The 14,670-nt window shown below is 48.6% G+C and overlaps 1 protein-coding gene across 1 annotated transcript; it reads left to right on the plus strand.

Moving 5' to 3' along the window:
- The first annotated feature begins 4,256 nt into the window (after positions 1-4,256).
- Positions 4,257-5,502, plus strand: B3GNT6 (UDP-GlcNAc:betaGal beta-1,3-N-acetylglucosaminyltransferase 6). The gene is given in 8 exon segments (XM_045071366.1): positions 4,257-4,289; positions 4,291-4,477; positions 4,480-4,599; positions 4,602-4,748; positions 4,751-4,841; positions 4,843-4,886; positions 4,889-5,034; positions 5,164-5,502. Coding segments are annotated over 8 exon segments (1,107 nt in total).
- The last annotated feature ends 9,168 nt before the right edge of the window (positions 5,503-14,670 follow it).

The following is a 14,670-nucleotide window of genomic DNA, read 5'->3' on the forward strand; positions in this document are numbered from 1 at the left end:
ACTGCGTGCCATGCATGGGTCACACAAAATCACCTCCTATCATTCTCTGAGCCACTGAAATAAATGAATTGCCCATGTTCCCACAGATGAGGAATGCGAGGCTTGAAAGGGCCACCTAAGTGGCAGGTCTGTCCTCTTTAACCAGCTTGGCTATTCAGTAGCCAAGGACACACGCTAAACTGAGCTCATTGTACCAGGTTTCCTGCAGGAGGTGGTACTTGAACTGAGTCTTGAGGGACAAAGGATCAGGGCCAGTAGAGGCCATGAAAGCCCAAGGTGCAAGGACTCCAGGAGATCCAGAAGAGGGCACTGAAAAAAGGGGGAAATCCAGCACAAAACAAAATCAAAAACAAAACCATGGAGGACTCCCAAAGCTCCACAGTGTCAGCATCCTGGAGCAGGGTCCCGCCCTCAGGAACAGGACCTGGCCCAACCTTTTCTTCACTCATATCAAAAACTGGCTCTGATTCAGCTTCCTGGATCAGGTTTATCAAAGTAAATCCAAGTTTCCTTGAGACAAGAATTGCTGTTGCATTGAGACTGAGATGATTTTTTTTTCTAGAACTGATTCTGGGCAGAGAGAGAGAAACTAGAGAATGCTTTTCCATTTTTTGTAAAACTAGCTTTTGTGTGGCCTTTTGGTATGGACAAAATTATTTTCTTGCTTCTGATTCCACTGAGGGATGAGTGTTGACCTTCTCAGTTTCTCAGCTGAGAAAACCCAAATCGGATTAACGACTTGACACAGTTAATGAATGCAGCTGGGACTCATGCCCAGTTATTCAGACTCCAAACTCTATTCTCATTCATTCTTTAATCTTTCATTTACTGGGGGAAAAAATGTGCCAGGCACAGGACAAGTCACTGAGCTTTATAATTAAGTAGACTTAGACCATCTCACGGTCTCTCCTGTCTCAGAGCCTCAAATACTGAAGCATGAATATAGTGAGAGTATTTCTAATGGGACTCAGTGATTGCACCAACACTTTTGCAAGGATCTCTCACTTTTTTGGGCAGTTACTGGCACTGCCATATTTTTTTTAAGATTTTATTTATTCATTCGACAGAGAGAGAGAGAGCACAGAAGCAGGGGGAACAGCAGGCAGAGGAGAGGGAGAAGCAGGCTCCCTTCTGAGCAGGGAGCCCAATGTGGGGCTCGATCCCAGAACCCTGGGATCGTGACTTGAGTCAAAGGCAGATGTTTAATTGACTGAGCCACTCAGGCGTCCCATGGCACTGCCATTATTTCACCTGCTTTGTACCCGTCCTGTGCTAGACATTATGCGTGGACTATAATAGGCAAGCAGTTGAGCATAATTCAATCCAGTAACACCTCCTATGTGGAAAAGACTCAATCTGAGAATATTTATTGAGCACATACTTTGGCAAAGTATTCATTCAACACATATTTATTGGCACCTCTGATAATCATAATAGGTAATATTTACTGACTGCCTATTCTGTACTGAGTACCGTGTGAAATTCTTTACATATATTATCATTTACCCATCACAGTAACTCTTAGGAGGTAGATATTAGACAGCTTGAATTAGCTTGCTCAGAGCATGCAATTAGAAACTAGTACAGGCAGGGAGAGGCCTTATGGATACCAAGGATGGTGCTCTGGCTGCCAGTGAGGCCGGGGTGGGCGCTGCCGGTGTGCAAATGAAGCACCTCAAATTCCAGGCAACGTGGGAGACTCATCCAGGGGCATCTATCCCTTCACCACTGATGGGAGCGATTTCCGGAGGAACTTTATCCTCACTTTGGGACTTTTTGCTGTGGGTGTTTGGCTGGCCAGAAATTTGAGTGACATTTACCTAATGGCAACTCACCCAGGGTGTAGTCAAACAGACACATAGAACCCCCTCCGCTGAACTTGAACATTCCAAAAACAGAGCCTCCCATCTGTGACCATCACAAGACTTGCCCTGATGGAAGCTGAGGTTTCATTCAGACAGGTGCCTTCCCTTCCCAATTTCCTTTTCTCTGTTGAGCCCACTCAGAACTCTGTTCTCTGGTCAGCAGTCAGGTTTCAGCCAAAGTGTTATTCTCTGTTCTGTAAAGTTCTGTACATAGCCCCTAGGTTTCTGCAGGGGTGATCTTTGCTTTTGCCCTGAGGAATAAGCTAATGGTATTTTAACAACTATTTGGAATAAAGACTGCACACAAGGCGAAAGGAAAAAAGAAACTAGTAGATGCAGTATTTGAACCTGGGAAACCAGCATTTTTCTTTTCTTTTTTTTTTTTTTGAAACCAGCATTTTCCACCACTATATTGGTGGAACCCCAGGACACCAGGGGTAAACAACCCAGATATCATCCCTGCCCTCAAGATGCATAGAGAATAGGAGAGAAGATACACTTTAAAACAAATAGTGTTCTTGTCTCCTTTGAGTTACAATAAAGCCTAGTCAGGGCCATACCTCTTCAGTGGACCTAAAGGATGAAGCGGCTGAGCAGGCATTAAGTAGGCAAAGGAGGGAGAGGGCATCCATCCAGGCAGGGGAGCTCCAAGGCAGAAGGAGCTTTGCCAGTCTAAGGCTGGTGGCCAGGGCATGTGGCTGACAATAGGAAGCCAAGGAAAAGAACATGAGTTTTGGCATGAAATCTGCACGGTTCACAGGTACTCCAGCTACTGTGGAGGAGGGATCCCCCAAGAGCACAGAAGTATGTGGAGAGACCGAGCAGGAGGCTATGTCATCTGAGCCGCAGATGCTGGTTTGGAAGAGACTGTTGATAGTGGGAATGGAAGTAGATAGGTGGAGGAAACATTAAGGTGTTAAAATCAACTGGGCTTGGGTGGGGGGATGAAGACAAGGTAGGAGTCAATCACAGTTTGGGGCTTGAACAAAAACCACAGTGGATGGTGTCACTCTGGGACAACTCTGGGGACAAAGATGAGAGTTGAGGTTGCACCTGATGTGGCTGTGGGCCACCACGTGGATTTTGGAGGTCTTCAAGCAAAGGAGATAACTAGGACAGAGTCTGGGGACCTCCCACTATTAAGGGTGGAAAGAGGAGGAAATGAGCAAAGGGAATTGAGAGATATGGTTAAAAAAGGGAAGAGGAAAGGCAGGAGAGAGTGGCATCTCTGAACGAGAGTGGAGTGTTTCAAGAAGGACAGGACCCAGTGAGTGTGAAGGGATTTCGCATGGAGTAAATACAGGAAAGCCTGTTGTGATCTGGAGTTTGTCCTGCGGGGTTCATGGAAACAGGGTTTGAACGGCAGCTGGACAGGTGAACGGAGTTAGATACACAGCAAAGAAAGCCTGATCTGGCATGTTTGGGGAACAGAAAATAATACCAGGCAGGAAGAAAAAAAAGTGGGGCCGGAGGAAGTGGAAGAGATCGTGATACCAGTGCCACTTGTTGACTGACTTTCTATGTTCATTTAATGCTCCCAATAACCCTGCAAAGTAGGAATCTACTAGCCCTTTCTTGTAGAGAACACGCAGCCCTAGAAATTGGAAGTGACTTGTTTAAGAGGATACCCGTAAGTGGGGACACTGGAAGCGGACCTGGGTCTGAGTCCAATGCTATCACCTCATGCTTCCTTGACTAGGTGGCAAGGAGGGGAAACGGATCAGAGAGAGGCTAACAGGGATGGAGAGGAGGGAATAAGCATGGAGAGATTGGGGTGCAGCAACTCCAGGATATGGAGCGTGGATGTAAATTGAGGCTGGGGAGAGTCAGGGTTTCTGGTTGGAGCAACTGGGTGGATGGTGGTACTATTTACTGAGGTGGAAAAGCAGGATATGAAGTCATGGGAAGATGAAAATTTTAACTTTGACATGAGACTGCTGCGCCTAGGTGGCATGCGGGGGAGATGTGGGGAGACGAAGAGATTCTGAAAGTCAGAGCACTCCGGACTGTGGGAGACGTGAGATGCTTCTGTGTACTCTTGAACTGCGTTTCCTTTGACCTTGTAGCAGCAAAGTTGAGAAGGCCTGGTTCTGGGAGAGAAGTGGGAAGGGTGCCCTTCCGCTGATGTCAGACATGACTCCTGCCTCACTTCTGACTCGGTTTCCCCCACAGATGTCTTTTCCCTGCCACAGGTCCACGAATCCCAGGGCTTTGTCCCTCTTTCTGGTGGGTTTGAGTTGGCCCTGCACCTCTGGGTCCTCCAAGCCTCCGGGTCCCAGAGGGAGAAGGTGTGGGATGGTTCTCCAGAGGCTCCCCCTGCTGCCCTTGCGGCTGTGCAGCCATGGGCATTCATCAGAGTCCCGAGGTGTGGCCAACGACTCGGTCAACGCCATGGTCGACTTCTACTTCGAGCAGCTCCCCGCGTGCATCCGCAATCCAAGACTTCCTGCGGTGCCGCCACTGCCGCCACTTTCCTCTGCTCTGAGACGCGCAGACCAAGTGCGTGGGCTACCGCGCGCTGCTGCTGGCTGTCAAGTCGTGGCCCCCCAGCCACGAACTGCGTGAGCTCCTCCGCCGCACGTGGGGGCAGGGGCTCCGCCCCTTCCTGCTGGGCTCCCTGGGGTCCAGCAGGATGAGAGCGCGGGGCGGCTGGCGGCCCTGGCGGCGCTGGTGGCACTGCAGGCGCGCGAGCACAGCGACACGCTGCAGCGGGCCTTCCCCCACACCTTCCTCAGCCCACGCTCCAGCACCTGCTCTACTGCCTGGCCGAGCGCCGGCCGCGCGCGCGCTTCCGGCTCAGCCGATGCGACGACGGCTCCGCGCACACGGCCGACGTGCTCCGCTTCCTGCAGACGCGGCAGCCACCGGGCCGCCCCCTCCTCGCCTGCAGCTCCTGGCCCGCTCAGTGCCGGTCCGCGACGGCTGCAGCAAGTCCTTTGCGCCCCCGCGGCTCTACCCCGGGCAGGCCTACCGGCTGCCCAGCCCCGCGCGAGGCCGCCCGCCACAGCCCGCTCTTCCCCATCGGGACGCCTACAGGGGCACGTGTGTGAAGCACGCCAGCCCGGCGCCCGGCAGTCCTTCCACCCCTGCCTGCGCCGCAGCTGCGGCCTGTGCACCGCTGTGCGCCCTCCAGATGCTGCTTACGTGGGAGGCGCTGCGCGAGCCGGGGGTGAGCTGGACCCAGGTCCTGAGTACGGGTGGGCAGGGTGGGAGGGTGAGCAGCCCCCACATGAGACGCTTTCCGCGTTGAGAACGCATCTTCTCTGTTCTGTATGCCTTCTATCCCCCCACCCCCCAGCTCGGTGCACCCCGAATCCGAACCTGGCTACACAATGGAATCACCAGGGTGGGAGTGGGAAAGGCATGGGGCCTGGCCCCACCTCCACAGTTTCTGACTCTGCCTGTCTGGGGTGTCCTCAGACATCTAGGTGATCTGAAGGTGCAGCTATTCGGAATGAAGCCCACTGGGCAAGGGAGGTCTGTTATCCTTCCAAACCCAGCTCCCTTGTCCCCTCCAGGAGCCTGCGGGTCTAGCTCCCGTACTGAGTCAATGGGGGCAGTGGAGCAAGGCAGTATGAGGAGCCAGGATGGAACGTCACCTGTTGGGTGCGGTACACGGATACTACACTTATCTTAGCCAAAAGGCGGAGAAGCGATGGGGTGCAGTACACGGGTGGTCATTACCGTCATTCGCTCCGCTAGTGATGGGGCCAAATGGCCGTCAGCAGGTGGATGCCCTCCCCTAGAAGTCAGTTCACACTTGGGCCCTGGAAAGCAACCAGATCAGAGCTTGGGGGGGGGGGGGATGTCTGACAGACTTCCTCCCACCCCGTTCTCACAACCACTCCCCCACCCCCGCAATACCTCTGCAAGGTCAAAATCCCCACTGTGCAAGGGGGGACCCTGAGGCTCATCAAGGACAGTGATCCAGGGCCATGTGGTCATTCCCAGTTATCCCATCACTGTGGTCCCCTCCACACTCACTGACTCCAGCTGATGGCCTCTTCTAATGGCCTTGCCCATGCACACCTGCCCCAACAGCACTTACTCCCGGGATGGGGAGGATGGCACGGGGGCACAGACAGGTTCCTTGTCAGGTCTGGGCCTCAGAGTTGGTTAGCCTTGGGGAACCAAGCTGGGGATTCAGGGGGGTCAGTGTGGGGGTCAGTGATGATGAAACTGTGAAAGATGTTGACTGGGAAATCGGGACAGTATTTGGAAAGTGTGTGGAGGTCAATGTACAGAACTGTGTTGGGGGTGGGGAATCTGATTAGCAGCCTTGAGGGACAATGATCTAGAGAGAGTGCAGGGGTGATTGGCTGTGTTGTGAACATCAGGTAGGAGGCTGGGGGGGTCAGTGATCAGGACTCTGGTAGTGGGGCGGTGGTCCTGATGGCCAGGAGCTGTCCGCCATCTTGGCAGAGCAGGAAAATCAAGGAAATGGCTTCAGGGTGAGGCAGAAATGTGTATCAAAGTCCCAGCCTGACAAGAGGGGCACAACTTCTAGGAGGAAGGAGCTCCAGTGGGAAGTCAGGAGGCCAACCAAACGCCTTCCCTGCCCTCAGGACAAGACCCATCCCTCCCCTATGGTGGACTTGATCTGGGCAGAACCACATGCAGTGTCTTGCTTTGCCTCTGCACACAAGCTCTCATCCCTTCACAGGAAATATCTTCCAACCACCACCACCATCCACGTCTCTCGAGGCATTTAGGAAGTTGCCAGCTCTCTGCCAAAATCTGCTATTCCTTCCCTCCTGGGCGTATACCACTGCCTGGAAGCCTACACTGCCCAGCTTTCGTTGCAGTTCGCCATGACCCTGTGAGCAGGCTTTCTTAGATGACTGCTTGTGGACACCATGAGGAGCACACCTGAACCCTGCCTCGCCTGGGCTCACCTCCCTGGATTGGCCCAGGGATGGCCCTGTGACCCAGCTCTGACCTCACAGATGAGGACAACACTCCAGGGATCCAAACAAAGAGCTGCTCTACCCAAGATGTCAATAGTGCTGAGGTTGAGAAAACTCTTTCCCTCTCTACAAGGACCTGGAGTCAACCCTGGATCTCTGACAGGCCTTTACCCAACTCCTGATGCGGTAGCCAACTGCCTCAGGGGTCACCTCAGCTTGAGTGTGCTGCAGCCACACCTCAGGCCTGCCTTCCCAACCATGCTCCCATTTCAGGAAAGGGCTCTATCATCTCCTGACTGGTCCAAGCCAGAAGGTGGGCGGTGATGATGCATCTCGAACTCTCCTTCTCCCTCATAGCCCATCTGGTTCTCCACCAAGTTCCATTGATCCAAAATAGCTCTCCATTCAGTTCCTACTCATCTGTCCATCTTCTTCTCCATGGTGCCAACTCTCACATGGGCCAGAGCCACCTAGGGATCCATTCTCTACCCCACAGTAGCCAAAAGCCAGACCTGGTCATCAATTGGCCCCTCTCAAAATCTACCCCTGTTGCCCTTGGATAAAGAGCAAATGCTTTTCCCTGCCATCAGGACAAGGCCCATTCCTCCCCTATGGAGGAATCTGCATTCCTTTGACCCCTCCAGCTTTATTTCTCCCCACTCTGCTGGGGCCTCTTGAGGTTTGGTGCATTCTCTCTGGCCCCGGGCCTTCCACCATGCTGCTTCCTTGCCTGAAACATTTTTCTACTCTCGCTTCATTTTTTAAAAAGTATTTTATTTATTTATTTGACAGAGAGAGAAAGAGCACAAGAAGGAGTGGCAGGCAGAGGGGAGAAGCAGGCTCCCTGCTGAGCAAGGAGCCCAATGGGGGACTCCATCCTAGAATCCTGGGATCATGACCTGAGCTGAAGGAAGATGCTTAACCCACTGAGCCACCGAGGCACACCCCCCCCCCCGTCCCACCTCTTCCCCACCCCTACTCCTCTTCTGTCATCTGACAGAACCTTCAGATGCAAGGTGAAACGTCACCTCTTTGGAAAAGCGCTTCCCAACCCACTAGTCCTGGGGCACAGGGTTTCTCAACAGGATGGGTCCTTACACTCTACCTTGTTCTAGCTCTGAATTCCCCAGAACTCTTGTATCTGCATTCCCACTGCGGTGACAAATTACCACAAAGCCAACTGCTTAAACCCATGCAGATTTATTCTCTTACAGTTCTGCAGGTCAGAAGTCCAACACAAGCTTCACTGACTTAAAACCAAGGTGTCAGCAGGACTGTATTCCTTTCTGGAGCTCTGGGGTGACTCTCCTTTCTTGGCCTCTTTCAACAGTTCTGAAATTGCTCCTCCTGCTTTTAGGGACCCTTGTGATCACATTGGGCCCATTTGGATAATCCACTAGGATCATCCAGGATTTCTTCCTATCTTAAAATCAACTCGTCAGCAACATTCATTCCCCCTGCAACCTAAATTCCCTTTTCCCTTGTAACCTAAACTATTTGTAAGCTCCAGGGTTGAGGGTGTGGACATATCTTGGGGGTCGTTATCCTGCCTACCAGTGCCTAATAAATATTTGTTCAATACGTGAACAATGATTAAATAATCAACTAAAACTAATAAGTGAACTAATGTTCTCCCTTCACACAGACCTCCCTGAGGCGGAGTCTCAATGCTGGATTCCCTTCTCCCTAGGGCTTGTAACAGACAAGAAAACCAGAATGCTGAGGCCAGGATTGGACACCTTCCTTATTTACTAGAAAGTCTGACTTCTGTGCTTTGACAACTTCCTCCTGTTTTCCTGACAAGCAGATGGACTATTCCCCATCGCCCCTTTACAAGTAAAGAGATTAAGACTCAGGAAATTTATAGCTCAGAAGGGTTAGAACTCTGTAGTTATGGGCCTGCTGTGTCACTCTGGGTCCTGGTCATCCCTTCTCTGAAGCTGAGCTGCTCTTGTCACCAGGCCCAGTGAAGACCAGCGTCCGGCACTGCCCTGGCACCCCCTCGCGTCATCTGGTCCTCAGGCGTGCCCAGCTACCACTCACCCCGCCGGCTCTTCAGGCTCTTGCGCCCCACAGCCGCGAGGGGGCGCTCCTCGCACACCGTTTCTGCGGGGAGGCAGGCGGCGGCGTCCTGGATCGGTGAAATTCTGGGTCACGGGGGCGGTGCTCCCAACACCGTTACCCCACCAGTGCTAATTGACAAAGACCACATGAGCAGAGAAAACGACGGGCTTGTCTCACAAACGCGCTTGCGAAATCCTACATAAAATACCAACAGACGGAGCGTGACAACATGTAAAAAAGGTAAATGTATCAGCATCTGGATGGGTTTATCCCAGAAATTCCAGGTGGGTTTATTTAGCATTAGAAAAGCAATCGCGGTGAATGGATAGAAAAGGAAGATCTGTCAGTGTGGCACTCAGATCAAGAGAAATGTATCTCTGGTGCAGGAGAAAAAACAAATGGATAAAATTCAACACCCATTTGTGACTCACTCACTCCCTTCTTTCCTCTCCCTCCTTCCCGCCCTCCCTTCCTTCCTTCCTTTCTTTCTTCTTTCCTTTTTTTTTTAAGATACAGAGAGAGAGCATGAGCTGGGGAGGGGCAGAAGGAGAGGGAGAGAGAATCTCAAGTCAGCTCCGTGCTCAGCAGGGAGCAGTGATGGGACTGGATCTCTCCATCCTGAGATCATGACTCAAGCCCATATCAAGAGTCCGTCACTTAATGAGCAACCCAGGTACCCCAGCCATTCATGACTTTAAAAAAAAAAATTGTTTTTTTCTTTGTAAAAGGTGAAAGCATTTGAAAGCATTTCCTTTAAGATTTGGAACAAGATGGGGTGCCTGGGTGGCTCAGTCCTTAAGCATCTGCCTTCAGCTCAGGTCATGATCCCAGAGTCCTGGGATCGAGCCCCGCATCATGCTCCCTGCTCAGCATGGAGCCTGCTTCTCCCTCTCCCACTCCCCTTGCTTGTGTTCACTCTCTCACTGTGTCTCTCTCTGTCAAATGAATAAATAAAATCTTTAAAAAAAAATATTTGGAACAAGATTAGATGTGCCCACCATCACTTCTGTTCAACATTGTTCAAGACGTGAGAGCACAGCAGGAAGACAAGATAAAAATTCAAAGATATGACTTGAAAACAGAAAGAAAACAATCAAAACCTCAGAGATCTGCAACCCTATCTGCAATTTCCCATCTCTATAACAAACTAATGCCATACTCCTTATCTGAAGTGAAATTTGTGCATAATTTAATCTCTCACGAATATATTTTCCAAAAAATCACCATAATCCTTTAATTTTAATATTAGATTAATAAAATACTTTAAAATTATATGAATTGTAATGTGTGAATTCTTGGGCAAAACAAGAAAAAACAAAAAACCCCTTACAGATCTCTAAACTAGGGGGCAGTACACCTCATTGAGAACCAACATACAAAAATCAATTTAATTTCTATATAGTAGTAAAAAGGGGTCAGGAAAAGTCATTTTTTTAAAAAAGTACCACAATAATAGAGGGGCACCTGGATGGCTCGATTGGTTAAGGGACAAGCCCCTCAAAGTCCCTGACTGCCTTGAATCCCTACCCCAACCAGGGAACAGGGATTATCATCATCCCCACTGGCCAGATGTGGAGACTGAGGCCCTGGTAGGAGAATGACCTGCTTAAGGTCACACCAATCTTCAGAGGGAGGAAAACCTTCTGGGTCCCACCCATCTCAGAAGCACTGGGAACTGGGACACAGGGTGGGGGCAGCAGCCCTCTGAGGCAGGAGGGGAGGGTGGATCTCCAAGTTCAGGCCCACCTCAGCTTCCTCACCATTCCCCTTTCCTGTTCCCTTCCCAGCCCTCCACCCATTCAATTCCAGAACCCCACCTGGATGCCCCCCCCCCCCCCCCCCCCCCCCCCCCCCCGTTCCCTGCCTGCCCCTAGAGGCCATGGAGGTGGGGGGACTGCTAATCTCTCCACGTTAAATCAACATTATAACGATTTTTAGAGCCGGCCCCTCTCCACCCCGGAACAGTCATTTACAGAATTATGCTGTAGTGCTCATGACCCTTTTCTTCCCTCCTGCCTAGGCTCAGCCTGGCCTTTGAGTAATGAACAGGCTCATTAACATAATTTTCCCAGAAGAACAATCTTTCCAGAAGGTCAATTCTGATGCTCTCCAAAACCCAGAAATGACATTAGTTTGTCAAATGTCATCCTTTATTCTTGTCTTAAAAGTCTGAAGCAATAGAGTAGGAGATTGGATTTGTATTTCAGAAAATTCATTCCTGCTGCAGTTGAAGGGATCTGAGGGGAAGGAGGGGATCCTGAGGAGAGTGAGGAAATGGGGAGCAGAGGAGTAAGGGAATGCCTGACCTGGGAGGGAGAGAGGAGTAGAGAAAGTCTAGAGGTCATGGCAGGTAGAATGGGACTTGGAGTTTGGAGTGCGAGCAGAAGACACAGGAGGGAGCAAGGCTGGTTCAGGTCTCATCCAGGAACTTGAACTTCACAGGCTTGGTGGGAAGAGTCAAGGTTCTTATGAGGGTGCTCTGGGCTTTTTGGGAAACAGTCTGGCCGTTCCTCAAAAAATGTCACCTGGAGTTACTCTATGGCCCAGTAATTCCATTCCTAGGTATATACGCCAAAGAACTGAGAACACGGGTTCGTCCAAGTATTTCTACATGAATGTCCACAGCAGCATTATCCATAATAGATCCAAGGTGGAAAAATACCAAGGGTCCATCAATAGATGAATGGATAAACAAAATGCAGTATATACATACAGTGGAATATTATCCAGCCACAAAATCGAATGGGTGTACTGACGGATCCATGCTATAACATCCACGAACCAGGAAAACATTCTGCTGGGCGAAAGCAGCCAGACCCCCAAAGCCACCCATTGTATGATCCTACTTGTATGAAATGTCCAGAAGAGCAAATCCATAGAGACAGAAAGTAGTTTCATGGTCACCAGGAAATGGTGGAGGCAAGGGGAGCAACTGCGAACGGGAAGATGAAAATATTCTAGAATGAGATCATGGTGATGATTGTACCATTTTGCAAAGAGACTAAAATCTACTGAATCTTACCCTTCCAAAGGGTGAGTTGTATGGCATGTAAAAAAATGGTATATCAATAATAACACATTTACAAAGTTGCGGTTGGAGACAAAGCACTCTCTCAACTTCCCTGCTCTCCCACTCCCTTTTCCTGCTCTCTCCACCCCTTCCCACCTGCCCCTCAGGAACCAGTCTCCGAAGACTGTCTGTCCTTCCTGTATTTCCTTTGCCCAAATGAGCAGATCCCCGTATGTCTGTGTGGGGTTTTTTTTCTTTCAAGATTTTTAAAATTTATTTGACAGAGATCACAAGTAGGCAGAGAGAGAGAGGGAGAAGCAGGATCCCTGCTGAGCGGAAAGCCGGATGGATGCTGGGCTCGATCCCAGGAAATTGGATTTGTATTTCAGAAAATTCATTCCGCTGCAGTTGAAGGGATCTGAGGGGAAGGAGGGGATCCTGAGGAGAGTGAGATCTTGAGATCATGATCCTGAGATCAAGACCTGAGCTAAAGGCAGAGGCTTAACCTACTGAGCCACCCAGGTGCCCATTCCTGTGTGTGTTCTCTTCTTTCTGATATGAAGAGCAGCATATTGTATAGACACTCTTTTGGCCTTTAATTTTTTCTCTTAATAGTGTGTCTGGAATTCATGCCATATCAATTCAGAGATGGTCCTATTTAATTTTTTTTATTTCTTTTATTGTTTATTTTATTTTATCATTTTATTTTTACAACTGCCAAGTACTTCTTTGCATGGCTGGGCTATAGTGTATTCAACAGTCTCCCATGTGTGGTAGATTGTTTCTAAGATTTTGCAATTAAAAATCATGCTTCAACGAAAAAACTTTTGCATATGTATTTCCACATTGCTGGAGGCCTGTCCTCAGGAAAGATTCGTGGAAGTGGAATTCCTAGGTGAAAGCGTAAGGACATATTTAGTTTTGTGAGGTATTGCCAAAGTTCTTTCCAGAAGGTTGCGTCAATTTGCATTTCCACCAGTGAGGTACATAAATGTATTTGAATGCCTGTTTCCCCACAGCCTTGCCAACAGAATGTGTTGTGATATTTTTCATTTTTTGTCAGTCTGATAGGTGAGAAATGCAAGCTTTTTCAGAGTTGTTTTAATTTGCCTTTCTCTAATTCTAAATGTCCTTGAGCATTTTTTTCCTTATGTTTGAGGGCCATTTTTTCAAAGACTTTATTTATTTGAGAGAGAGGCAAAGCAGGGAAGGTTTGGGGGGGGGGTAAGGGCAGAGGAAGAGGGTGAAGCACTCAGCAGGGAGCCTGGCCTGGGACCAATGACCCTGAGGGCCATTTTTTATGGCTTTTCTGGTGAATTCTCTGTCCTGCCCTTCCCCTCATTTTACTGTTGGATTTTTGGATTTTGTCCTTCAACTGTGAAGAGTTCCTTATGTATTAGGGAGAGCTGCCCTTTGTGGTATAATGTTGGGAATATTTTCTTCCCATTTGTTACTTGTCTATGGACTTAGTTTATGGTGATTCGTGTCATGCAAAGTTTGTTTATTTCTATGTAGCCAAATTTATCTGTCTTTTCTTTTATGGCCTCGGAGCTTTGAATCATCATGGAAAGCCTTTCCCAACCATGACACTTGAAGAGGAAGTCACTCGTGTTTCCTTCTGGTCCTTGTATGGTCCCAGTTTTACACTTAGAGCCTGAAACCATGGAGTTTATTCTTTTTGTTGGGTGGGGTGTAAGATATGGGTCTATATTTTCCCCTTTTCCAAATGGCTACCCAGTAGCATTTATGATGAAGTCCATCTTCAGTATGTAACAAAGGTGCACCTCAAATCACTGGGATAACAATGTATTTAGGTCTGTTTCTAAATTTTTTAGCTAACTGCAATTTGTCTCTTCATGCACTAGTGTCACCCATTTTTAATTACAGAAGCTTTTATTGTTTTAATGCCTTTAATTTTTCATAAGTAAGCTCTACGTCCAATGTGGGGCTCAAACTTATAGCCCCTAGATCAAGAGTCACATGCTCTACCGGTTGATCCATTCAGGTGCTCTGACATTTTGAATGTCTGGTAAAGCCTCACAGATTTTCTTTTCCAGTGTTTTCTTGCCTTTCTTGCCTATCCTTGCATGTTTATTTTTCATATGCTGTTTGGCATCAATTCGTCGATCTTCATAAAAATAGTTTGCCATTACTATTTTTTTTTTAAGATTTTATTTATTTATTTGAGAGAGAGAGAGCACAAGTAGGCAGACTGGCAGACAGAGGCAGAGAAGCAGGTTCTTTACTGAGCAAGGAGCCTGATGCAGGGCTCGATCCCAAAGGTAGAGACTTAACTGACTGAGACACCCAGGCACCCAATTTGCCGTTATTTTTAATGGCCATATTTTAATTTGCATTGAAACTACAAATTAACATAGGAAGAACTAACATCTTTACAATGTTGAATCATCCTACCCAAGAGCAGGGGATGTCTTTTCAATTGTTCTTCTTTAGTGTCTTTCAAGAATGTTTTGATTTATCCTCATATAGTTTTTTGTTTTTTTTTTTTAAGAGTGGTTACATTTCAAAGACCTTTAAAACATATTATTTATTTATTTATTTATTTGAGAGAAAGAGAGACAGAGAGAGAGCACACAGCAGGGGAAGCAGCAGAGGCAGAGGGAGAAGCAGGCTCTCCGCTGAGCAAGAAGCCACGCACAGTACTTGATCCCAAGACCCCTGGATAGTGACCTGAGCTGACAGCAGACGCTTAACTGACTGAGCCACCCAGGCATCCCTCCTCATATAGGTTTTACATGTTTCTAATTAAATTTGTTCTTAAGCATTTAATCTTTGTTGTTATCACAAATAGGTTTTCTGTACT

The sequence above is a fragment of the Mustela putorius genome, unplaced genomic scaffold (genome assembly GCF_011764305.1).
Source record: "Mustela putorius furo isolate JIRA1106 unplaced genomic scaffold, ASM1176430v1.1 tig00003987_pilon_pilon_pilon, whole genome shotgun sequence".
Classification (NCBI taxonomy): domain Eukaryota; kingdom Metazoa; phylum Chordata; class Mammalia; order Carnivora; family Mustelidae; genus Mustela; species Mustela putorius.